At 40.8% G+C, this 26,314-nt stretch overlaps 1 protein-coding gene and 1 long non-coding RNA gene across 11 annotated transcripts in view; one reads left to right on the forward strand and one right to left on the reverse strand.

The window, feature by feature from the left end:
- Positions 1-11: 11 nt before the first annotated feature.
- Positions 12-2,854, forward strand: LOC107078567 (uncharacterized). 2 transcript variants are annotated; one of them, XR_011190840.1, is made up of 3 exons: positions 12-359; positions 1,062-1,207; positions 2,432-2,854. It is a non-coding gene; the product is annotated as an uncharacterized lncRNA (long non-coding RNA). The 2 variants fall into 2 exon arrangements; XR_001479516.2 differs by having other exon boundaries at positions 1,062-1,150.
- A 1,179-nt stretch (positions 2,855-4,033) lies between these two features.
- The window catches only part of triob (trio Rho guanine nucleotide exchange factor b), a 141,757-nt gene continuing 119,476 nt past the window's right edge, over positions 4,034-26,314 (reverse strand). For 7 of the 9 annotated variants that reach the window (XM_069195264.1, XM_069195262.1, XM_069195266.1 and 4 more), the window contains 23 exons: positions 25,212-25,504; positions 24,370-24,540; positions 21,307-21,402; positions 20,144-20,292; positions 19,800-19,866; positions 19,384-19,487; positions 18,990-19,059; positions 18,692-18,781; positions 18,449-18,541; positions 18,181-18,231; positions 17,075-17,152; positions 16,356-16,547; positions 15,660-15,840; positions 14,428-15,143; positions 12,108-12,355; positions 11,522-11,648; positions 11,314-11,341; positions 10,689-10,851; positions 9,784-9,908; positions 8,913-8,991; positions 6,891-7,091; positions 6,421-6,559; positions 4,034-5,642 (listed from right to left, as the gene is read on the reverse strand). In XM_069195264.1, the coding sequence (XP_069051365.1) occupies positions 5,100-5,642; positions 6,421-6,559; positions 6,891-7,091; positions 8,913-8,991; positions 9,784-9,908; positions 10,689-10,851; positions 11,314-11,341; positions 11,522-11,648; positions 12,108-12,355; positions 14,428-15,143; positions 15,660-15,840; positions 16,356-16,547; positions 17,075-17,152; positions 18,181-18,231; positions 18,449-18,541; positions 18,692-18,781; positions 18,990-19,059; positions 19,384-19,487; positions 19,800-19,866; positions 20,144-20,292; positions 21,307-21,402; positions 24,370-24,540; positions 25,212-25,504 (4,004 nt within the window). In that variant the 3' untranslated portion in view covers positions 4,034-5,099. The remainder of the gene's footprint in view (positions 5,643-6,420; positions 6,560-6,890; positions 7,092-8,912; positions 8,992-9,783; positions 9,909-10,688; positions 10,852-11,313; positions 11,342-11,521; positions 11,649-12,107; positions 12,356-14,427; positions 15,144-15,659; positions 15,841-16,355; positions 16,548-17,074; positions 17,153-18,180; positions 18,232-18,448; positions 18,542-18,691; positions 18,782-18,989; positions 19,060-19,383; positions 19,488-19,799; positions 19,867-20,143; positions 20,293-21,306; positions 21,403-24,369; positions 24,541-25,211; positions 25,505-26,314) is intronic. The other 2 variants (XM_015356925.2, XM_015356922.2) reach the window with 1 other exon arrangement.

Consider the following 26,314-nt stretch of genomic DNA (forward strand, 5'->3'; position numbering starts at 1 on the left):
GAGAGCGTGCTTGCTGTCACCTGTTAATGTCCGCTTCGCAGATGAGAGGAATTACTGTAGGGTTCGCCACCCTAAACAGACACTGCTAAGTGTTCTTAGCCGTTAATAAGCGAAGTACATAATTAATACTATTCAGCCTATTAAGAATTGTTTTTTTTTAAAGTATGCGTAAGAAACGTTGATTTTGTAATACCTTATAGGGTGCAGTTTTTAATGTAAGACGGCACGGAAAGGGACATCCCCCTCCGGCTCAGCAGGAGAACCAGCGCTGATGCCCAGTTTGAGTTCGGGAAGAGGTGCGTTTGAGAAGGCGCGTTTGCTGGTCTTTCTCAAGATAATGTTTGCACGGCCCTTTCAAGGTTTGTTTCACTAGCTAAGTGAACCAGAGATCTCCTAACGCTGTTGAACTGCCGCATACATACTGTACGGGTTCTAGCCGTAAACCAAGAGGCAGACTTTATTTTCCAACAACCAAGGAGAACTGACTGAAAGGCACGGAACCTGGTCTCTGGACCATGTGGGAGCACGAGGTCCTGTGCACTTGGCCAGCTCCACACACTCGCAGGACAGGGTCCACACCTTGCGGTCACCTGGATCTGCTCCTGCACCCCTTACAGGGGGTTAACAAACACATGGCACCGGAGGGTCATACAGACCAGGGACTATGGGACAATGGCAAAACACAGGGGAAAAGGATTATCTCAACGTTTGCAGTTCTCAGAGGTCTATTTAGTGTCCTGAATCAGTCTGTGTCACGTTAAGGAGTGTAGTATGTGAAGTTGGCGGTAAATAATAATAATAATTGCTTACACTTATATAGCGCTTTTCTGGACACTCCACTCAAAGCACTTTACAGGTAATGGGGACTCCCCTCCACCAATGTACAGCATCCACCTGCATGATGCGACGGCAGCCATAGTGATCCAGAACGCTCCCCACACATCAGCTCTCAGTGGGGAGCAGAGTGATGAAGCCAATTCATAGAGGGGGATTATTAGGAGGCCATGCTTGGTAAGGGTAAAGTAATACCTATCAAATGAATCAGACTCAGTCTTTTACAGCACCACCTGTCCCCCGTTGGGTCCCGACCCGAGGAGAGCTCGCTTGAGCTGCCACGCAGTGCCCGGTGCCGACGGAGAGCAGTCGCAAGGTTAAACAAATCCATGCATTGCTTCCTGTACCCAGGGAATCTGAAGGCGCTTTACAAGTGCGTGGGGATCCATCTCATCTACAACTCACCCGGGCCACATACTGTACATTTTCATAATGGATGCATATGGTGATGAAATAGATCATTCAGATTTTAGTTTTTTTTTTTAAATGTTTTTAATAGGAGGAGAGCTCAGTCATTATCTTCTTGAAATATGTCTATGGCCTCACCATCTCACCACACGGATGTGTCCATCTCCCCAGTATCTCAGTTCACCCACCGAGCTCCAGTCACAGGATGCAGCTTTACTACACGAAGGGGAAACACCTGGATTGAAGTCAGGATGGCACATATATTGGCACACAATGCTTTCAGTCAATGGCTGCACTTTTAACAGGAATATAGACAGTTTTTGCAGAAAAAAATTGCATTTCTATCCCATGCATCCTCCTTTTTAAAACAATTTGGAATATCATATACATTTGAAACTGACAAGTGCAACATTCCCCATGAACCAGCACCAGCACAGGCAGACAGAGGATAGTAGACACTTTTCTTCAATTGGCAGAACTATACAACACTTTAGACACTTTACAGGATAGTAAGAGGAATGGAGGAGTGCAGTCTTCACCGACGAAACAAACACATTCACAAGCACCTGGATTACTAATGAATCTCAATCAAATTCAATTCACCTTGGGATGGGTGCTGGTTTCATCTAATCTCAAATTGAGTATATTCCACCAACAAAGTGTGTTGTTTTGAAAGCCAAACAGCCTTACATTATGTTCCTCAGTGAGAGGATTTCCTTCTTCAAGGAATTGTATTTCTTTCTTGAACTTGAGTGCTGGCAGCACATACATCATCAATGTGTACAGGCACGTCCTAGATAAGCATAGCATGAAAAAAAACAGACCCTGAAAACACATGAAAATGATCACAAGGCACAAACTGCAGTAAAGTATCAACACTGTCAGTGATCTTAAAAACAGACCATGTGTACAGAGATCTGCAACATCACAGAATTCAGTGCTTGTACAGAACCCAGTCCAGTCTCCCAGAGCTCTCCAACTGCAGGACACCTTACCTCCGCCTGCATCTTATTCACCTTTAGATAACTGGAAAAAATGTTTTAGGCTAGAAGAGTTGAGAGATCAATTTTATAACAATTTACTTTCATTGCAAGCTGATGTGTTTACAGTGTTCTGTAGCCAACACTTGAGGTTTTATATGAAACTTTTAATTATTTTTAATTAGGCCATTTTAATTCTTTGGCTTCAGGTGTTGGAAAGAATAAGATGAAACTTTGAAAATCGCATCCAGAACCGTAACGGAGGACTCTGTACCCTCAGCTGGAAGGTCCAAAGGCCAGAGAGCAGGAAAGCAGGGTGAAATGAAAGCACAGGATGTGACACAGGAAGTCAGAAAAGGAAACAAGAAAACGTTCAAAACTGAACCAAACAAAAATAAAAACGGAATATCGTTTAGTAAAACACTGACTACTTTGGTTCAACACTTTTCCCCACACAACAGTTATTTTTAATTATGTCTCACTCAGTGTCTGCGATTAAAGAGTGAGAATAAGATAAGTGCTGATTTGTGAAGACGTGCAGATCAATCACTTTACAATCAACGCAACTATGGCATTAACACATGTTGATTGTTTTAAGAATGTTGCATGTTTGTGTGGTTTTTCCATGTTGTTTTGGAGAGGACATTAACCCAACAAGAAGGAAGAAACTAAACAAAAACAAAAATGCTTACAGCCAAGAATGTTGCATGTGTTTAATTTCAAAATAATTGATGGCAAAATAAAATATTTACAGCACATAGTGTAAACATGTATGGTTCCTGTACAAAGTAATATACATGCAAAAAGTAAAAATAATAAAAAATCTTAAAAATGATCAAACAAATACACTAAAGTATATATGTAAAATACGATGAGGCTGAAACAAGAGCATCCAGTCCAAATTCCCGTATTTAATCGGTTTCTGTACAGCTTTACAATAATGAATAAATAAGAATACATGATATGGAACTGTACAGATGAATCCACTGTATTCTATCACTAGAGGAAAAAAAAATAAATCTAGGTTACGTACTTTGCAGATCTTGGAGAAAAAAAACTACTTTTCAGATCTTGACTTGTCCAAACTGGCACTTATTAAATTCTTGAAACACAATGCAAAGGGTTTCAGATACATTTATGTTGTTCACTTTTACCATAGCAGCTAAAATCTACGATGCACATTAAAATTTCTAATGGTGCATGTAGTTCTTTTCCAACCAGATGAAACATTTCTGAAGAATTTAAATACCAAGGTCTTTATATGAGAAACATCTATGTAAAGACTGACCTCTCCAAATCAAATAAAATTTTAATTATAGATGTTTTTGTATAAATAATGCAACTTCAACTAAAAGGGTTCCTTTCCCCTTTAACACGACTACTTCAAAAGCATATTATTCTTTCACTCCTGACCACCCTAAGAGAACCTAAATGGAGTAGATTACACTTGCCAAGAATTAAATCAGGATACTCAGTTACATACAGCGGATGAAATGAAAGGTGACCAAAATTAAACCAGGTGTAATACTCACCTAATTTACATAAGAATAAATAAACAATCTGTAAACACCCTCTTTTAACGCTCATAATGGTATCCATAACTTAAATTAGTAAAATGTCACAAATAAAGCAATACTTACTGTAAAGCAAGGAGACCTTTGGTTTAACTATAACAAAAATGTTTTTTTTTTTAAAATAAGTCAACGCATAAGTGCCATAACATTCCCACGGTCTGCATAATGAAAAGGACCTTGGGGAATCAGAACTTAATACTGAACTAAGGAAACAACGTGAAGAAACACAAATAACAGTATAACTTGCAGTACCAAGTACGTGCTTTTCTATATATTTATTACAGGTACAACAGAGGTCTTCATAAATAGAGTTGCATAAAATGTTAAAGCCGCAACATTGCACATGATATGAATTAAAACAAAATACAATGAGTGCATTTACAGTATTTCATTTTACTTTACTGCTCTGGAATCCGACTGGCGTTCTGCTGTGCCACAGAAAATCCCTTTGCCCCTTGACATGTCTCCAGTTGGCAGGCTGAGTTCTTCCCACCTAAAGAGGGCTTCTATGGCAAGCCACCTTTTTGAAATGAAAACTGAAGGCAGGTACAATCTATATACAAAGTAAGGCTTATATATTTTAAATCGGAGCAACACAATCTGTTCTATGAAAAGCAAAAACTTGATTGAGGTTGAACTTGCAGCAGTTAAAATCTGTCTTGTTGTTTGTGGCATGATTTGCATGGTTCCTTAGAATAAATACAAAGCGAGGCAATCAAAAAGCTCTGATGACTGATTCGATGTTTTAGCGAAGCAGTCATTGCATCTTAATGTTTAACTCAAGATTTTGGTCTCTAGTTTGTCCTAAGTAGTAGAGCAATGATTTAGAGGTGAGTGTTGCCATTTTGTTTTGTTTTAAATATGTTCTTGAAAATTTTAGGATAAAGATTTGTCCTCCGTTTTGATTTTCTTTCCTATACATTGGTTTTAAAAAAAGGGACTTTAAAATGATCTTTTTCTTCTTTTCAATCTGAGCAACCTGAATTGAATACTGTCAAACAAAGGTTTGCTCTGTCTGGCTCAGGCAGAAGTTTCTCTTGTCTTCCACGCTAGTTTAGATTGCATTGCTTTTCCAAAAGTTCTGCTTTTGCGCAGGCTTTCTTGGCATGTCCTCATGAGGATAGGGCCATGAATGTGGCTTTAACCTGTTCATTTTAGCATTTATTTTCTTAATTTCATTGTAACGCTAACCAGTCTGCAGCAAAGACTGGCCGAAGATCACAGAGATCCTCAAATTTCGATAGGCAGGTGAAAGAGAATGAGAGAATAAAGGTTATTTTTTTGCCATGTTTCTTCACCAAGGTCACACCCTGGGCATAAGTCTGCTTTGTAAGAAGTTTCTAATACTACCAATGGGTCGAACATCATTCTGGTGTTTGCGCCGGTCGATGAAGGAAATGAGTCGGGACGTGTCGATGCACTCGGCATTGTGACGGCCACCCGGCTGCAGCCAGGACTCCTGGAGGCAGACCCCCGCCGGGGGCCGCTTCGCGGGGTCCCCCTGCAGTAAGAAGCACATGAAATCTTTGGCAGCCTGGCTGACTCCTTGGAAGTAGTCATCAGGGAAGCTGAAGTCCAACCGGCAGATGTTCAGACAGGTCTCCTCCACGCTTTCATCCAAGAAAGGCGAGGCCCCGCTCAGGATGACATAGGTCAGCACCCCCACGCTCCAGGTGTCCGATGACAGTGACACAGGGTTGCCCAGGATCAGCTCTGGGGCAGCAAACTCTGGGCTCCCCAGCAAGGGGTGGATGTAGTAGGTGCTGTTCAGCTGGACTGCATCTCCGAAGTCAGCAAGTTTGACAGTCGGCTGGGCTGAAGTCTGGTCTACCAACACGTTTTCAGGCTTAGACAAAAAAAAAAGTTAATTAATGTGTCTGCTGACAAAGGAAAATCAAAATTCCATTAAACCAAATATTCAACAGAAACAGTTCGACACTTTAAATGAAGCTTTGACAGTAAACATCACAGTGATCGATGTTAAACTGGCGTGACGAAGCCAATGAGCTGATTTAGGTCGTTCCTCCAAGACCAGGGCAGGGGATTCCTGCTCTTGGACCACTGAAGGCGATTCTCATTTCTGTCCAGGTTGTGCACTCCCCAAGCTATGGAGCACAATTCAGACACCGAGCCGGAGGAGGCTTTAGTCAGCCGTGATACTCCTGGCTTTAAGCGAAACAGTGATCCCGTCACATACTGGGCAGCTGTGCAAGTGATGCACAATGGAGCTCGCATCTGCTCAGAAGGTTAATATGATGGAGTTCCAGAAAACAGAGTATTCCAAATTCAAGGAGTAATTTAAATTTAATTACAAAATAAAAAGTTGCTTTTGCATAAGAATTTTATAAAGTTTTTTTAGCAACAAAGTACTATTTTTCCCCAATAATAACTCCTTGCATGTAATTATTTTCATCTCAGAAGATCTCAAAGCGCATCTTGGAAGTCTGCCTGTCTGTGTCACTCACTGGTCCACCAACAGCACCTGCAGCAGCAACCAGCTTTTCCTGGGAGGTGTCCCATCCCAATATAGACTAGGCACTCCCTTGCTTCGCTTCTGAGATCAATCTACAAAGGTGGCAATGTTGCCCCTGAGCAATATGGTATATTTACAGGCCAGCACTCACCTTTAAGTCCAAATGAGCTATTCTGCAATTATGCAGGTAATGTAAAGCTTCTAATATCTCCCGAAGATACGCGGTCACCTTCTCTTCAGTTAGATTACCCCAACTTACAATATAGTCCAAGAGACGGCCCTGGTCTGCCCTGATGAGAGAAAACACAACAGAACAGGGCAACTGTGATCAGTTCTGCAGTGCACATTAAACTTGATTAATCTTCAGTAAGTGGATCCATATATAGAAGCGGAGGAGTAAGAAGAAAGTCTGACAGTACAGTTTTTGAAAACGTGTTATCACAAATGGCCCATTAACCATTTGAAGATCTAAATGAAAATGATAAAAATGAAGAAAACGTCAAATATCCAAAGTTTACAGCACATATTATGTACAGGCATTACTGCTTCACAAAACTGAAATTGGAAGTTTGAATTCCAGAGCAAGAAGAATTGAGCAATGAAAGACGGGGTTACACTAACATCTCCAGGACGAGCACGAAGCTGGCTGACGTCTCGAAGGTGTCCAGGAGAGCGGCGAGATGAGGATGCTGCAGGTGCTGTAAGATGCTGAGTTCATGGGTCACCTGATCCCGCTTCATCAGCTTCTTACTGACAAACTTGGCAGCCACAGCTCGCTTAGTCCCTCTCTGATCGCACTTCTTCACTACAGAGAACCTGCCCCTGGATGACGCAACGTTACAAACCATAAGCCTACTGCAATTGTCATTGCCCAAGCAACAGTGCACACTATAAATATGAATGAATGCCAGCCTGTAAAAACAAACACTATGTCTGCAGCAGGATTGAATATTTCCACTTTAGTGTTTTCTGAATGAGCTGTCATGATTTCACACTTATGACCTCATTCTGATTCAAGCACTGAACCAGTTATACAGTCTTTTGCAAAAGTACTCAGACCCATGCACAAAATAAGTTTTCATATTCTGTTTTACGGTTTGCAGTTATTCAACTTTGAAGTAGCAATTAATTTGTTACATATATAACCTACACATTCTAATGACAACACAAAAAGTAAATAGCTAAGAAACATTTCTGGAGGCAAAAATTTAAATGCACAAAATTGCCTTAATAAGTCACTATTAATTAAGCTATACAGATATCTGCATGAGGTTACTCAGTCAAGTAGTGACTTTCAAGCAAAGATTTAACCATGAAGACCAAATAGCTTTCAAAACAACTCAAAGAAAAGTTGCATTAATGCACAGATCCAGAGAAGGGTATAAAAACACTTTAAAGACTTAATTTCTCACAGTGTAGTTGATCATTAAAAAGCAGAAGGCAACGGGCCTGCCTAGATCAGGCTGTCCTTATGACCAGAGAAGCTGGGCTGGGAGGAAACTGGTTAGGGAGGCCACTGTGAGGGCAAGGGCAACTGTGACAATCAGTCCACAAAGGGGGCTTGCATGACCTAAAAAAACATCTCAAATCCTGCAGAGCTTTTGCAAAAAAGCACCTAAGTGATACATCTGACACAAACCCAGCACATCACTCCGTCAGCACCATCCCTACAGTCAAGCATGGTGGCAGCACTGTGCTAGTTCTACTCCATTCAGCATCCACACAGCTGGGCCTAAGTACTGGCAAACCTTAGAGGACGATCTCAACCTACACTCTTAGAATAAGGAAGTGAATGTCCTTGACAAGGCCAAAGGCCAGACTTGAATCCTGTTGTAAATCTGTGGGAAGACTTGAAAACTGTTGTCCAGAAGTGATCTCCAAGCAACTTCAGAGATGTTTAGCCTATGTGCTAAGGAGAATGGGCAAAAACTATGTCAAGTTGGTGTGCAAAGCTGGCAGAGACTTACCAAAAAGACTTTGCTTCTACCAAATACTGGGGTTACAATTCTAAACACTTATGAAATGAACATATCTGAGTTTCTTCTTTTGTTTTCGCTAACATAGATGTTTGCAGTTTGAGCATTTAGATGTTATTCAAAACATTATAAAAATAAAGATGCATCATTTTGTAATTTCAGAAAATGGGGACACTGTAGGAGGGGTCTTGATAAGTTTGCAAGGCAAAGTGTAAAAATTATCATTTTCATTTCTAAAGTTAAATTTTTGTATGCATAATCTCATTTTATGTCAGTAAGACAAAGATCAGTGAATAACACTTTTTGCCATTATCTATAAGACTCTGATCATGTTACATTTTAAATTCTATCGAATGGTGGGATTCAGGAAATTTCCATTTAAAGTAGGTGTTGAGTGGATATAGTTTACAGGTGAAAAAGTACAATTGGCTTTACATGCCTTTAATGTTTTACCCATTTAGAGCACACAGATGTTTTACAGCAAGCAAACTCTGATTATAAAGTTTAAGCACTGGATCCCCTACAGCACAGTAAATCTGTGTGATGGCACATGTATTTTCATAGCAAGCAGTCCAGAAATGCCATCTGTCCTTTAAAGGTAAAAGTGTCCCGCAGTGTAAGGCTTAACTCTAAATAGAATGTTGCAATTTGGAACTATCTGCAATACCTTCCTAATTCTGCAACCTCAGCGTAAAAGGATTCAAAGTTGTCTTTCCAGACTACCCTGATACCATCATGGGAAGGACCTGAAAAACAAACATTAAAAAGAAAGTTTATATAACTATTGGGAAAAATCATAATGCTTAACTGAAGCATGAAAGCACTTCAAAATACTGACCATACAGAACCCAAAAACTGAAAACGGGTTTAATTCTTCTCAACCTTCTAATCCAAAATAAAGAAATGAGACAAATGCAACTGAAATTCTGCAGCTTGCCAGGTCTCCGATTGGACCCTAGAGGGAGCTGTTAGCTAGGAGATCTGCTGGAGGTTGTGAAGATGAAAAACGAGTTGGTATACTACTACACAGGCACATGATCTGTCTGCACTAGCTGTGTGCCTTCTGTTACTACCGAGAATATTCCAGTTGCTAGGCAAAGCTTTGATAGCAGATGGTGACCTATTTCAGCATGAATCTTTTTAGTTGTATAGGGTCAGTAAAACATGTCTGCCTTTCTTACAGTAAAACCGCAACCAGAACACACTCCTTCGAACAAGGAATGTAGGGCACCTTGAGCAGACAGCAAAAAAAACAGGAATAACATTCATCAAACATTTTGACACTTTTCTGTTGACCGATACAACAGATGTTCTAGAATGCTGTTTCAGACATTGCTTCATTTTAGCTGTTGAAGAAATAATATGCTCTTCAAAAAAATTGTAATAGCTTTTCTTTGAGCAATGGATTTAGGGTTTCTGAGCAATCAGAATGGTTACTTGAACTTGACAGTCAAAACACAGCCAACACCAACACAGCACAGTATTGCTTCAAACTGCAGGCAACGTCCGCTTTTCGTGAGCGGTGCAGGAGAACTAACCCAGTACTCGGAGGCTGGCAGAGGACGAGACAGAGCCCACGTCGTTCGTGGCCACGCAGGTGTAGGTGCCATCGTCTTCTGCAGAGACGCCCACGATCCTGAGAGTAGCCTCTCCAGAGTCGCTGCGTTGCCCAGGGCGCAGGAAGAGAAAAGTCAGCGATTCCCAGTTCTCTCTAGGGTGCGCTCACCCAAATGTCAGTTTCTGGAATCTTTTGAACTATGTTACTAAATATGAGCTTAATTAAAAATAATACACTTCATTATGGATCACATTTCAATAACCAATGTTTCCTGCATGCGTTTTCTAATTGCTTTATCCAGTACAGGGTCATGGGGATCCGGAGTCTATTCCAGCAAGCAACGGGCACAAGGTGGGACACCAGTCCACCGCAGGGCACATGCACAGACACGGATACAAACTAACACACCAGGACAGATTTTCCAGAAGCATGTGTCTGGAATGTGGGAGAAACCTGAGCACCTGGAGGAAACCCACACAAACGTGGAGAGAAAATACAAACTCCATGCAGGCAGCACCTCAGAAATTGGACCCATGGCCCCAGCACCATGAGGCAGCAATGATAGCCACTGCACCACCATGCAGATGATCAATGCTTCTTGCAACCATAAAATAGCTTTTTCAACATTAAACTGGCAAAGGATACACATTCTAAGACAGGAATTGTTTTTGCAGGCGGCTATATCAGATTGGACTTATGTGTGTGTTCCTTATGTTATATGCCATAATATATGTTTTGACAAATGATGACCATATCTAATATTTAAGCAATCTTATTACTGAAGAGATCTAAAATATGGACCATATCCAAGACTTTTAACGTATTTCCAGACATTCAAATATGTACTACCAGTTACAAAAATCTCCAGTTAGGTTGTAGATGTACCTGTAGGCAATGCTGACATGGCCATTGCTACTCAGAGTATTTTGGTCTGGTCCTTTCCAGGTCACAGTTGCTTTGGGGCGACCACAGACTTTGCACCTAAGGGTGACACTCTCCCCATTCTCACAGGTCACATCACTCAGGGGCAATAAGAACTCTGGAGGAACTGCAAAAGCAAATGTACCGGCTCTTGAAATGAAAACTAGACATGTCACTACATTCATATGAACAAGTTCATTCCAGGCAGTTCATTCCACTTCAATAGCACGACCAGGCTGATTGATACAGACTCCCACAACCTAAATGACACGAAAGAGAACCAGCCAAGAGCTGAACCTTCTAATCTGCAGTCAGAAACTTCATGTGTCTGAGCCCCCCACCCTGACCTCTGCAAACTACATGTGCTTTCACCTACCATGCAAGCAGCTGAAAACCCCCACTATAACCTGCTCATACCACATTTGTCAAACCTCAACAATGCATACTACAACATTTATTTACCAAGCAAAAACATACATTCAAACTGATTTTCATTATTTCTTCCTAATAAAGATGAAGGTGCAAAAAGACTCCCAATTAGCTAGTTTTTACACTTTTACAAATATCTCTTGATGAAAAGCCAACTCACCGTCATAGATATAGTTGGGGTTTAGAAGCTGAAAACAACAAAAAATAAAGCATTAAAAGTCAAGCCAGTTCCAACAACTAAAATATCCACATTTTGAAGATTTCGATCTGGTGTCCATACCGGCTCGTTGTAGTAGTCCTCCTCTCAACTTCATCACTGAAAACAAGGTTGCACTAAAAGGGGCACACGCTGCTCCTGGAAGACCTACCTTTACAGAAACCTTGTTAGCTAGACCTTCTCTGGACTTCCGATAGCCGTTTTCCAGCTTTCCCTCCTTGTCTTTCTTTTCAGACTTCTTTCTGATGCGGAGAGCTGTGTGCCAAGAGGATGACTTCCTGAGGAAGAAAAGAAGAAGTCTGACAAAGGCATGAAGGACGAGCGCGAAGATTTTCCAATTCTTTAGACCTTTAGACTGGCTTTAAAGTTTGTTCCATGATGAGTTTTTAAAAGCTTTAAGATTGTAAGATTCTCCTGTAATCCTTTCAAAAGGGATGTGACCCAATCATTGTTTTATATTTTGGAAAAAGAGCTGATTTCATGGTACTGCTTTTCATTTAAGCAGCAACCTTTTTCCTGGCCGTAAGAACTACCGCTAAGAACCACAACACTTCCATACCGAGCATGCATTTGCAGATCTAACATGAGGGTTTGAATTCTTCAGTAACTTAAGGCACACGCACATAAGAGATCATGCGTGTGTTATTGTGGTGAGAGTCTTGAAGATTCAGTAGTGGAGATAAAGAGTTTCAGACCGCATCTGGGGAAGAGTGAGCCCGTGTGGGCAGGGCTCTTACTTAATGGTTCCTTCGGGGATGTCGGGGATGACTGCGGATGTGTGCCCCAGCACATAGCCGGGGATCCAGCCCTCAGCAGCGGGGCTCTGCTCATTGGCTGCGCGGAACACCAGAAACATGTTTTGTTGATTGCTGGCCAAAATCTGGACAACCTCTCCCTGGTAGACGTTAATCTCATCCTCCTTCACCGCCATGTAGTCTTGCGTCACTAGCATGGTGGAGATGTTGCTGCTGCTGCTGCTTTCACTCTGCAATGTGGGGGAGTGGAAAGACAACTTCTCTTAAAAAGGAACGAAAAAGTGAAGGATAACTAACTGTTCATAATCATTAACTGTAGTTGATAATCTACACTGAACACTGACATTGCCTTAGGATAGCGGCACAAAGCAAACAAAAGCTAATATGAAATTAGTTAAGCAGAAACAGGCACATTCCTAATAGCATGCTTTAAATTGGCAAGGCTTATATTTCATTAAAAACTGCTTGAAACTTGGTGAAAATAAACTTAAAGCAAAGCGTTTTCGCTTATTCTCTCCCTGAAGTATAGCATTCTTAAGCATTTTCAAACTATCAAATTGCATTTAAAATGTATAATTTTCTCTTACAAACATATATAACAGAAGTACTAAAGAGAATACAAGCTAGCTAAAAATATTTTTTAGTGAAATGACTAAATCCATTTGAATTTATCATATTCATTCCCTTGTTATATTAACAGTGATGCAAGCTGTCGTTTGTCATCATTTCAGAGAAATAACAGGAGAAATAAATAATTCACAGTCAGTACTACTGTATTCTACTGAATCTCTAGCTGTTTCAGTTTTAAAATCCTATTTTGAATATTTGGATGTACCTGTGTTACTTACTTTATAAAGAGATAAAGTAGATAAGATAAGCTAGTTGGCATACAATTCAAGAAAGAAACAAAAGCAGAAGAGCATCAGTTTTTGAAATACACATTTTGTAACAGGAACATCCTTACCATGAAGCACACATACAAAGAACACAGATTAGTGGAGTGAGTGAAACAAGTAACTGAAATTAGAAGGAATCATTGTCCTCATACCGCCCAAAATTACCCAGAAAAGGGATTTTCAGACATTTTCATTTGCAGTTGTTTTCAACAGAGCTTAAGCGGGCCGAAAGACAAGTTACTGCAGAGATTGCCAGAGAATGATTGGGTTTTTTTTGTCCAGCACAATGAGTAGATGGCTGTATAGAGTCCGCCATTCAGTAATAATTATTGGCATCTGTAAAATACTTTTCATGCGAAAGAATCCTAAAATGCTTTCCATGTGGAGCAGGATCCAGTTCATCCAGCACATCCAGCACTGAAGCGGAGCACCGACCAGGAGAGTGCGTGGCTTTCCGACTTGCAGGACTGGTGGAGAAGAGAGGACGCACTGCACCAAGTGAATTATTTCAGGGGGATATTCAGGGAGGCCATCCCATGCAAGTCAAAGCTGGAGTTTAACCAAGACATCAAGGTTAACACCCTGCTCAAACACTGCTATGGGATCTTTAAGGACAAAGTAGGCAAGACTTAGCGTCAGGTTTTGTGTTCACCCTCAAGATGTCTCCTCCTACAGCAGAGTGTACTCTGTCACCATGCTAGCTCGGAAACCCTGGACCTGACAGAAAGCCACTACTTACTAGTCCACCAAAACCATCACCTAGTCATCGCACTGAATATCTGAATCCTTGACTTTTCAAACCAATGACAATGAGTGAAGTTCATTCACATTGAAATAAACAGAGCTCAACAGTCTCTGCAAACATTCCTTTACGCCAGAATAAAATACCAGTAAGTAGAAATGAGAAAGCACCCAAAATCTTCCTCACTCTAGGCCAATACGGTTCTATGTGTCTTCTGAAACAGAAGAGCATCTAGCACCAAAAATTTAAGAACTCTAGGAACATGTTAGTATTTAGTCTTTGTTATGGCTTCCTCAGAATTGAAGTAGTAACAGTCAGGGGTTAAAATGTAGTAGAAAAGACTTCTGGTTCTTTTTTGAAGCAGGAGAGCAGTATTGGAAAAAAACACACAAGCGGTTAAGTTAGTAGCATAGTTGAATGATGGTCACTGTAAGCTTAGCCCGCAGCAGTTAGTAAAAGCTGAAGTAGTCAAGTGGAAAAGAGTGAATGCTTCACCACAGGCAGCAGTCAAAGCAGTATTGTTTTTCTCGTTTCCTTCTCAGGGAAGAGCAGAGAAGCAGCCGAAGAACCAAGGCCGGCAGTGGAGTTAGTACTGACAGGGATGACGGCACGCAGACGAGAGGGCTGGACGGGAGGCCGGAGGACGGGCCGGCGCCGCTCTTACCCCGTTGCTCTGCGTGGAGTGGACAGACTGCTCGCTGGCGGAGGAGCAGGTGCTCATGCGGTCGGCGTCCTTGCTGTGGGTGGAGTGGCGATGTGCTTGACGCCCCAGAGAATCGGTGTCGCTGGGGAAGGTGAAGGAGCCGGGGCGGCTGGCGGGGGAGGCTGGGATGGAGCTCCAGAAAGAGGGGCCCTTCTGCACAGGGCTCCCAGGGGTGAAGGCCTCTTTGCCAAAGGAAGGAGGAGGAAGTGGGGACCCAAGAGGGGAGACCGTTCCAGGTCGCGGTTTACCAAGCGTCAGGGGGCCTACTGTGGCCCTTGGAGTGTGGGTCTGTGAATCCTCGACCGAGCTAGGGTGCTTGCTGCCGCGAGCGCTTTCCAGAAGCTTCATCTTGAGCGCATCGTTCTCCCCGTCCTTGTCCCCCGCACCTGCCGGGGAGGGGGAGCCGCCGGCACCGGCGGGCAGCAGGGAGGGGGCGCGAGCAGACGTACCTGACATCTTGTCCGGCCCTTCCGCAGGCGCCGAGGCCCCGGAGGAGACCAGCACAGGCGAGTGGAGCCTGACGGGCTGAGGGATGCGGGAGGGCCTGGGCCGCCCTCCCGCCGCACCGCCGCTGGGGGCCGGGGCTGCGCCCGCGCTGCTGCAGGCGCCGCCGGACGTGCTGCTGGGCGCCGCCGCCCCCACGTGGTTCCGCTGGTACTCGATCGGGGAGGTCAAGGCTGCAGCGGGGGGAAAGGTCACGCACTTGGCTCAACAGCTGGGCTGTACTGCGCAGTTTTACTGCAGCAGCTCCTTCGCTCATCGGCAACCAGCCGGGCCGACGCAGCAAGGAGCTACAGCCACGGAAAAGTTTGGAGACAAATTTTATTTTGAGGCCAGAATGCTTATAACATTTCATACCTTGAAGCATTTTAATGTTTTTCATGTTTCATGTTGTATTTAGACTTTAAAGTGTGTTAAAACATCAAAAAAAATTATGTCCAGCGACAAAAGAGGGATGTTTATTGCAGCGGGAGAAGAAATCAAATCTCATTTCAAGTGTTTTGCTTAAATCAATACTTCATGTCCAGTAAAGGTCACTTTTGGCCTGTTCGACAATAAAACGCTGGTGATGGATGTACAGCCATGCATGTCATATAGCTCACATAAATTAAGAAAGCATCCTCATTCTAATTAAACTACATCTTTCTGTAGGAATAAAAAGGAAAAAAATAAATCTCCATTAACGCATTTACCATTCAAGAAATTGCGCTGGTTTTCCAAGATTTGGTTGATCTCGTGGATCCACACTTGCCGGACTCCGGGGTTGGCGGAGTGCAGGATGTAGGTCTCAGGGGTGCTGTTGGCTGATCTGGAGGCGAGTGCAAATTTACAGGGATCCCCGTCTACATTGTCCTCAAGACCCAGACAGCTCATCTGTAAGTGCAGAGTCCAAGAAATCGGTTTTACTTGGCAGCAAATTACGGTAAGATTTTTTCTTGTTCCAAATTCGATATACAAGAAATTAGATGCAAAAGGAACAATGGTTAAACTCCTTCATGAACGAGTGACAAAAGAGATACAGTAGAGTCTATGGCTTTTCTCCACAGAGAGCAAGTTCTAGATATGATCTGACACTTCTAGTAGACTTACTAGAATGGACTTTAATTATTGTAAAAAGTTGAGCATTTTTTTGAGAAAAGGACTAAACATTATTGCTCCTGTCCGAAATGACTTCTTCCTGAATATCTGTTACTCCCCTCAGCAAATGTGATACCTTAACCAACTGCTCCATCATCTTGTCAGACTCCTTACTTTAACAGCCTAAATCTATACTGACCTTCAAACAAAGAATACTGCTAATTTCCAGCAGGAAGACGGCTCCCTGCCGATTAATGACCACAGGTTAATTTATATGCATAACATTTAAAGGAAACAATGTGTAGAAATACCTTTATGCTGTTTTTGAACAGATAGCCAGGCATGGAGAAGCCTTTCTTTCTATCAAGTGGCTCGCTGAAGATGATGATCTGCTCAAAGAGGAAAACCCGCCTCTCCTTCATGCGTGCCAGCAGTCCGGTGTCCGGATCAGACACCAGGAAAGTGTCCTGCAGCAGCAGCCGGCCCTGGGCTACAATCTTGCCCTGCAGGCAGATCCCAGGGAGGTAATACAAAGCAACCAGGTGCAAGAGAGAGACAGTGAGGATCAAAACTTACAAAATCAAGAAGAAATCTTCCCCATATTGAACACATTATACAACTGTATGGTATTGTTTTATTAGACAAAAGTGTATAGTATTTATGTTACTACAGAAACACACACAAACACTACCCTTTTTTTAAACATTCATACAGTTAGATATACCTAACGTCAGAGCACGATAAGCTACAGATTGATTGAACAATGTAACGTGTAACTTGAAAATTGTAACATGTACAATTAACTTTATGTTGCTGTCCAGACAAAAGTGACTTAAGGAAATTACATTTAGTTTTATATGCTTTCTAGAAATATGCCAATAATACTAGAAAACCCTAGTCACTAACAACCAATACATGTGGATGTATTAGTTTCAAAGAGTATTACTTTGAATTCTTGTGCTGTGCATAAACTATATCATATTGTAACTTTATAACTATCTTATCTTCCATTTCTATTTTATTATCTTACATCAAATCCTTGGAGCCTCCCCACATTCATCATATCATTGCATCTTTTAGGTACAATGCACATGACCTCCACAGCTTTCTGGAATACAAAAACAATTGCAAAAAACACTTAGAATAATGTCTAAGACAGTGCAAGGAGGTTTCCGCCATCATACATGCAAACCAGAGAAAAAGAAGCCAAAAACAGCTAGATGGACTAAATGGCTTCTTTCAACTGTCATCCTTATGTTTCTGTGACTAACTGTGTGCCTCATTCACAAAGATTTAGTATTTAATATAAGATGTTAAGTTAAGATGTGTTTAATAACCATAAGTTTGTATTCTCAAAGATGAGTGTCCTGTATTCATACGTGAGCAGCATTAATTAGTACTACTTTAGCACAGTAACAAAACATCTTAGAAAGTCCTGTATAATTCAAGCGATCAGGCAGGAAGAAGCTCAGAAGGTGTACCTTTAGACCTTTATGGTCAACTACATGCAAGTACGTTTCTGTTTTCAAGGAATGCAAGTAAAAAGTGCAGCACAGCAGGTTTTTCTAAAGACTTTAGCTCATTAGACCTAGAACTGCTTTTTACCTATGCAAACACATGTGATTTTATCATTCTAAAGATTTGTAAATCGTGTCTGCATTCTTTCATTGCTTGCATACATTAGTATACACTTACAATTCTGAACGTGAGGGCTTTCAGATGCATATCTTAATGGTTTATGGATACAATATTTCATTATATGCCCTTATCTTTAGCTTACATGCATGTAATCACATTATAACTTTATTGTGAATGCGGCTCAAGAAGCTCATGAAAGCCTGATTTTTAGAATGAAGTTTTTTAGGCATTTTAGATAAATGCACAGATAAATGTGATCCATAAGTACTGTATATACAATTTATTACTCTAAATATATTTAGAGTTATCCCCCAAATAATAGCTGCTATTAATTATGAGGAAGCTTTCAGTATTAGGAATGTCAAAAGGCTCAGGAGATGTAAGAGATAGAAGATCAGACGCTGCTGGAAGGTTTGTGAGGCTTCTCCTTTAAATCTCTAGATTAAATGTTTAACAACGTCACATGCAAGAAGGCTTAAATGATGAACAAATGCATACCTCCAATTCTGTGGTATCAACACCAGCCTTTTTGGAATATTTAAGAAAATCCTAGAGAAAAGTATAAAACAGAAATCAATTACTATTAAATTTAAATCTACACAATGACAAGGCATGGAAACCAATTACCATAAGCACTTAAAACCTTAACTGTAATTCTGATTAAATACAATGGCAAAGTCATTAAGAGTTTAAATCTGGTGCGGAATCCAATAATTTGAAAAATCAATTTCACTACTAGATATTAATGAAGTAATGTCATACTCACCTTTAAAAGAAGCTGGTATTTCATTATTCTTTGCACTGGTTTTATTAATAAATCTGTAATTTGCAATCGGTGACCAAGGCGCTGCTTTAGGTCCTACAAATATATCAAAAACAGCCAAAGAAAATTAAGCAACATTAATATAACATGCTTTTCTTTTTAACTACACATTAATATTAATGATAAAGAATAGAAAACATCAGCTTGTAATTTAAACAAAACAAGGGGACAAATGTTTACACCTACCTCAAAATATGTGTCTAAGTATTCAGAGACGATGTGCTCAGATTTGGGTTTGTTTTGGCAGTACACAATGTACATGTGCAACCTCCGTTCCTAAATGAAAAAAAATTGTCAATGCTCCTAGTACAAGTTGAACTTGATTACGTCACATAAGTGCATGACATGAGTTCACTAGTTAACATGACGCCAACTGAAAATTTCCATCTATACTAGGAATGGGAGGCTATATTCTGTAATGTAAAGATGACAATTAAAAGAAAATCTAAAAGTAGTTTAGTGTTCCAAGGCTCAAGTGTCTTACATGTTTGACAAACAGGGATGCCAGTTTATCAGGATCCTCAAGGCACTTCTCTAGTTCTCCAAGAAAGAAGCTGGAAGCATAGGAAATCTTACATCAGTATACAAAGAAATTATGGGTTATGACTAGTATAAGGAACTAATTCATTCATGGAAATCTGATTAAAATTAAATAAAGAATAATGAAAACACTTTCTCATTAAGCCACAAGTGTCGGGGTTAATTCCAGTTTTTCCAATTGCAATCCCCTCCCCAGCCAGAGTTTGAGAAGCTTCTAGAAGAAATGCAATGCATGAGATTTTCCTCTTTGAAAATCACTGCAAATTGCACTGCTTTACTATTGCACTAATGATTCCGAAAAAAGCAATGTCAATGTCTTAAGGAAGTCCGATGCCTACTCTTTGTGCCAGTCGTAAATCTGGTGGATGTTTCCAAACACAATCTTATCTTTTCCCTTCATATCGTCCGGCACTCCGTCTTCCTTCATTTTGTTCATGTAGCCCTGGGGACCAGAAGCACATCTGTAATATCAGCGAAACGGGCAATTCCACAAAAAACACCTAGACAGTTAAATCATTTGTATGGCATCCGCAACCTTGAATACAAAAAATTGGGGGAAAATTACAATTTATAGTCTCATTTATGAAAGCTTGCTTCTTGTTTTCATGTCTTATGCAATTTGTAAGTTATGAAAGTAACACACTCAGAGCCAGTCTCTGAGGTTCCATCAGAGGAAGACAAAAACTGCCTGTCAAACTGGAGTGTTAAGCTTTTACATAACAGGACAATATAAAAACAAAAAGACAACACGTACCTCTACTACATAGCCCAGATCCCTTACATAGTCCCTTTCAGTCTCAACAAGCTCCTGTAACACATAGCTAATGAGATGGAAGAAAACTGGCATTAGAAGCTGACCTGAAACTTTGGAACTTAAAAAAAATCAGCAGCAGGATTTAGACAAGCTGAATAAATATATCCGGGAGAAAATGTGGCGTAAATTATGCACAAGATTAAATATACAAGTATCTAAAAAACTGATCTTTTTTTAATTTTGGTAACCGCCGCCCTCAGGATAACTTGTCAGGACTTGCTTCTGGCCCTACTGGAATATTTACTGCACAGTCAAAAGAGGAAAACGACTGGCGAGATGCCTACTGCCGCCTCTTGAAGAAGCTGCACTTGCGCTCCTCCATCTCGTCGATGGGCGAGGACGAGGACAGGAGAGAGTTGTCTGAAGGGTTGAAGGAGGGACTGCTGCTGTCCCCCTGCTCCACAGACAGGGAGCTGGGCCGGTCCTCCAGGGCCTGCAGGAGGAGAGAGGGGTGAGGTGTCCGCCTATCCCAGAGCTTACTGCCGGAATCGGAAGATTCAGAAAGCCCTTCCTAATGGAACAGTGATGTGAATGGCTAAAAAGTCATTGTACCCGACACATTCACAACTGCTTTATGTTTCTGACAGCTTCCCCCAAAATGCTCCGAACCAAATAATGAATCAATTTTCTTAATATTTGATTTTCTTAGTTCCAGGTATTTGGTCATCATTCACAGAAGGCATTTTTGAACTAGGGTCCTGGAGCAATTCTGTTACTGAGTTTTGTTTAATATAGTAAACCTTATTTTTAAGCCTATCTTAATTAAAGATTACATTTATACAATACAAAGTAAATTCTTATTTAAATGTCAAGACTCTTATTATGCTGGTATTGATTTTCCTATTGATTAGGGATTAAAACAGGTGTTGACCTGTTAATGCCACATATAGGCTGCCTTTAACTGCTGTTCTTAGCACAGTGATCAGTTAAGGTCTGGTTATAATTTATCTGCATGATCTATTAGTGTATACTATGGAGATCATAGAAATATCAAGCTACATAAACAATTAATTATTATTATTACATTTCCTTTATTTAAAACATTTGCAACAAAACAACAAATGAGAATATGAGTAACACCTGGTTAAAGTACACAAAGTTCCATCCAAGAACTCAAATACAAAAAACTTTCAGACTCATCAGAAATGCGTACATATGCAAAATGCAGTTACTTTTGGATGTGGGTGGCAAACCCAGTTTACAGGCATACTTTAACTCTCTAATATGGCTTCTTTCCAGAGTAGCAGGTGGTGGGCTTAAATCACAGCCAAGCACAGATGAACAGTGGGTTTTCACCACATCACATCCATCCAGACAAGCATGCGTGTGTGTAAGAAATGACAATATTTAAAAGTGTAAAGAAATAGGCGATGCAGAGGTTTAGTCATCAGAAACAACACCTTTCTTCTTTTTCAGAAAGAACACCGAGTCAAAACAGTATTCTCACCATCTTGCTCTTCACAAGCTCCTCTATGGCGCTGACCAGCTCTGCAGCACTTGGGGTCTCTGAGCTAGTGGGTCGAACCGAGAGCCGGGAGGACGTCTACATAGAGAGCAGAAGGAGAGGAGTGCTCGTTAAATTGATCTGTGCACTTCTGTCAGAGAAACCCATTTACTAAAATGAAGAATTTACTTTAAAGGCACTGTCTGTGAGGTAGGCTGTAAGAAATGATAGGCATTTTTGCCCAGAAATTTCAGGCACATTTCAAATCACTGAAAAGCAGATATATTCAAAGAAAAAGAGAAAACAGAAAGGGAAAGCTAAGAATGCCAGAGAAAACAGCACAGTCACAACTGGGGTAATTGTGCTTGTATCATTGCTCTGATGACACAAATTAATATTACAGATCCTGAATTATAAATTGGAACAACACCAAAAATACCTCTGATGTAGGAGAAGTCTAAAGAATCTCTGAATATAAATTGCAAAAGTATGTGGATTTAAAAAGCAAATCCTGGGCTTCGATGAACATCACTTAATAGAAGAATGATCTTTAGTAATCTAGCGAAGGACACATTGAGTATTGCTACGGTATATGATTTTCTTCTTAAATGCAAATACTTGCATTTTTACTTTCCAATATATAACCTATTAACTTAATAAACTCCAAATATTTTTTTAAACCAAGATATTTCTGAATAAGCTGCCAGTTATAAGGGATTGTGTTTATTTATAAATGTCAGTTTATAAATATACAGTAAGGTCAATATAAACGTCCAAAGAAGGAAAACAAATTTATTAAAGTTTTCTATAAGTATAAACAAGGTTTATAAACATAAGTCTTAATATTTAATTAAAACTCGCCTTTAATTTTTAAATTAAGATATTCAGATATTTCATTAGGTGTACTTATTTTCACAGTCCATTTAAATATGCAGCAATACGCTAATTTGCAGAAAAGCTCACCATTGCTGTGCCTTCCAGACATTCCAAATAAGTGCCGATTATAGGTGGTCTCTGGCCTCGCCAGCTATTTGATGCCAATTAAAAGCTAGCATGGGTAATGGCAGTCAACAGCAAAGGACCTTGGGTAGGTAGGGGAGGTACCAAGCATCAGAGTAATTGACAGGCACATGATTTTGTAGCACATTCCATGTGCCATGAAATACTCAGAAACTGTATCAGACGGGGACTTTTCAAGCAACAGTCTCGTCAAACGTGTTTGCAGGAGGGTTGAACAAGAACATCTACCATTAACAGAAAGGGGTATGTGTGTCTCTAAGTGAAACGGCTCATTCAAACCTTACAAGTCACCACAGAAAGGGATCATTTTATTGGGAACCAAATAAGAAAAATAAAAATAAAAAAATGTAAGAAATGGGCTAAAGGGAGGAAGGTACTGTAGGTGGGAAGGCAGGAACAGTTAAAATATTACTGAGGGCAAAAGGTCTTGAAACCAAGAGGAGCAGCATGAAGAGAGGGACAATCTAAATGGAAAGATATGGGAACTGAGATAAAACAGAGACAGAACATAAATCAACGTAATGCTGGTGTAAACAACAGTTATGAAAAAAGAGAAAACAAAGAAATTAGTTTCAGAGAAAGACTTGACTTCAGGATAACTAGTTACCCCATTTAATTTGTTGCTTACAACTTCCAAATCATAATACACGGTACTCACTGTGAATAGATTACGGAGTGAACAGACTAAGTGAAAAACTGTTTAAAGTCGCAGAACAGGAGACTTTGTTACTTGACATAAAGGGAAATGCAGAGGGTCCGTCACCTGTATATGTGCTTAGTGCCATGGTATTAGCCTTCTTTATTCAAGAACAGGAAAGTGGCAGAACAAAAAAGGGCCTTCTGGCACTCTTGTGCTGCAAAAATGTTCAGAGTTCCTAAAAAAACGTAACCTCACAACTTACGTTTGAGGCCACACAACTTTAAATGTGTGTGTAAACATTTCTGTTTAGGAGGGAGATAAAGAACGGCTTGTTTTAGCTGACTACACTTTTGTTTCAAGTGGGCTTAAATCAAAGGGCCTTCTTCTTGATCTTTACCTACTCCTTAATAATGGAGACAAAATATTTGTATACTAAAACAATTATCCTGTTTTTGTGAAGTCATTAAAAAGCACTATTAAATTGCTACGTGACGAAGAGCCTTAAGGGAAAATCCCCTAAATCGGTACTCAGTAACTCTCATATCTTATCGACAGAGAGAATATCCTGTCATCTGATATTTCTGTGTTGGAATGTTAGATTTCCTTCAGAGAGAATTGTGATCTTAGTTTTCCTCTAACCAAACACAGCGCGTGAGGGTTTCCTATAGTCCCACATCTGAGTGTATTTCTACCTGGAATTAAGATCTGTGCACCCTGCAAATGTGTTCAGGATGATTTTCTTATGCGTGAATATTTTATTCAACTGATATTTTAGAAATGGGAGTTATAAGCAACATTAGGCAAAATAATTTTATAATCTAATTTAAAGAAATGTAAAGACATTTAATATTGCAGAATCAGCACAGCAATTATGAGAAGTGGATGCATTTAAAAAGACTTCTTAAACATTTTAGTAGCAAACTATTTCCAATTTTACCAATTTCCAATTGGTTTACAATCTAGAAAATAAAGGTTTGGTTTCCAACTGTCCAATTTTATTACCGATGCTTTAACCTTTATTCTTTGCCACAAAAAAATAAACAGTTATTTAACCAAAACCAGTGAGCACTGGCTTTGGTGTCTCAAACATCTCTCCTAGTAATATTTTGATAAAAGTGTCTCTTTCAGCAAATCAGAGTAACAAGGATTCAGTCCTACAGACTAAAACTTCCTGAATCATTTGACTTTTTACATGAAATTCTTACGATAAACACTGTTCACACTGCTTCTTTAATTAAAATAATGTTTTCTTAAAGGAATTTGTTTCCTAGTTTCTCAAACATCTTCACAGCACATTTTAAGCTAAACAATATTAACCGACATTGGCAATAAGCAACGCATAAATAATTTGTCTAAACCGAGTGGAAATATATGCATGTAGAGAACAGTTCTTGAGTGCCTCGCACCTTGTCATCCTGAGAGTCAGGCTGCAGGAGGCTGTGCTGCTGAATGGCCATTGGTGGGGGCAGAGGGACAGAGTCCGCCCCCTCCTCTCCCTCCTCTTCTCCACAGCTCTGCATCCCTGAGGACGAAGACTTGGACAGCGTGCCACTACTGAGCCCCTCATTTCTAACTCTCTGAAACAAACCGTAAAAACAGCCATCATCCCTTTGCTTCCCCAAAGGATAACATGAAAGTGGAAAAAATCTGTTAAGTCAATTTGTTACATTTAATTAAGCTCGGTTTCCTGTCTGGAAAGCATTAAAGTTAATCACTGGATGCAAGTCCAGTCTTGCAGCCTGGATTTAAATACCTTTTCCAGGACTTGGCACTGCTGTAATTGTGTTGGTCTCACTATTGCCAATGTCAAGAAACTGATCATCGCGCCTTTTGATCTTCGGTCTGTTCATTTACTGAAGTTCTGAAATTCTTCTTTAGATTGTAAAATATAATAAAATCTTACCATAGCTCAAAGGAGCTAATTTGTTAGACAGGGCAGCACAAAAGCTAAAGTCCGCCATTTTATGAATTAGTAAGTCATTAGTAAGCAATCACGGACCAAAAACTCTAGAGCTTAGGATAAAAATTCTTCGGAAATGAACGAATCTCCAAGAACAACCACGAACGGTTCTAGATAAAAAGTAACTGTTTTCTTGAAAATGGACATAAATCTATGGGGAAAGGGGGATTGTGGTTAATTTTTAATTCTGCTAGTTTTACTGGGAGTCATATCGGACATCCACATGAATAATGCTCTGAGGTTCACACTCGCTTCGGCCGGTGTGAAGGGAAGGACTTCGGCACCGACCTCCTCCACGGTCTCATCTTGCGGAGTCGCAGCGCTGTCGTCCGAGTCCTTCTGGGAGCCGGCGTCGGCGCTCTTCCGCACATCCCGGCTCTTCTTGTGCTTGTGGGCGAGTTTCTTCACGTGGCCGTCGGCCTTGCCACTGCTGAGCCGGCGCACGGGGCTGGTGAGCCACTTCCGCAGGGTGTTGCCGGGCCGCTTGGGGCCCGGGGAGCTCTGGGAGACAATCCCATGGGGCTGCAGAGAGCCGCCAGAGGCAGGGGGGCTGGCGTCATTGCTGGACACTGACAGCGAATCTGGAGAAACAAGATGGACGCCGCGTATGAAATGAAGACGCCCCCTTGACGGCTGGCCAACATGCACACCACCAAGCCCCGCCATAGAGATTATCGCTAATTATAATACACATGAATATTTTGAGGCAAACGCACAAATCTGTGTAACATTTGAATGTAAATCATTGAGTCCTTCATTTTAAAGAAGTTTTTTTTCCTCTGACAAGAGGTTTTAATGTTCAGCATGATTTAAAATTGGTTTTAAAACCAAGAGTTTTCTAAAATCTTTTAAGAAGAAAAAATCAGTTTAAAAACATAGCACGCAGGACCCAAAACGCTGGCTACGAGGTAATGAATTATGGAAAAGCTTTCAGAAAATACTCTCCGCAACCAGGCTGCTATTGAGCTACTTTTAGGCCCACGCTCTCTGCTCCTTGCTCTTTGATCTATCAGTGGGATGGGGGATGAGGCCTGGCCAGTCGCTGGACGGAGGAATGCGTGCAGGGGAACCAGCTGTGGGCTGTCAGAGGTCAGACTGACTCCACGCTGACAGCTCCCTTAGGAATCTCCTCAAGTTTCCCATGTCAATGCAGGTCAACCTGCCTCCACCACACACACCAGGAGCTGCTCACGCAGGACCCTAAGGCACTCGAAGGAAGTGGTGAAGGTAGTTAATTAAAAATATCTTCCATCTCAGAAATACCAGTGCTTTCCCTCACCTTCTATTCTCCCATTCCTCTGAATCTCTTTGAAGGCAGTATATCATGTATTTAACATAGGCATTTACAGAATTGTTCCTTTCAATTACACTTACAATAACGTTTTTTAAAA

This window comes from Lepisosteus oculatus, chromosome 10 (genome assembly GCF_040954835.1).
Source record: "Lepisosteus oculatus isolate fLepOcu1 chromosome 10, fLepOcu1.hap2, whole genome shotgun sequence".
Lineage (NCBI taxonomy): Eukaryota > Metazoa > Chordata > Actinopteri > Semionotiformes > Lepisosteidae > Lepisosteus > Lepisosteus oculatus.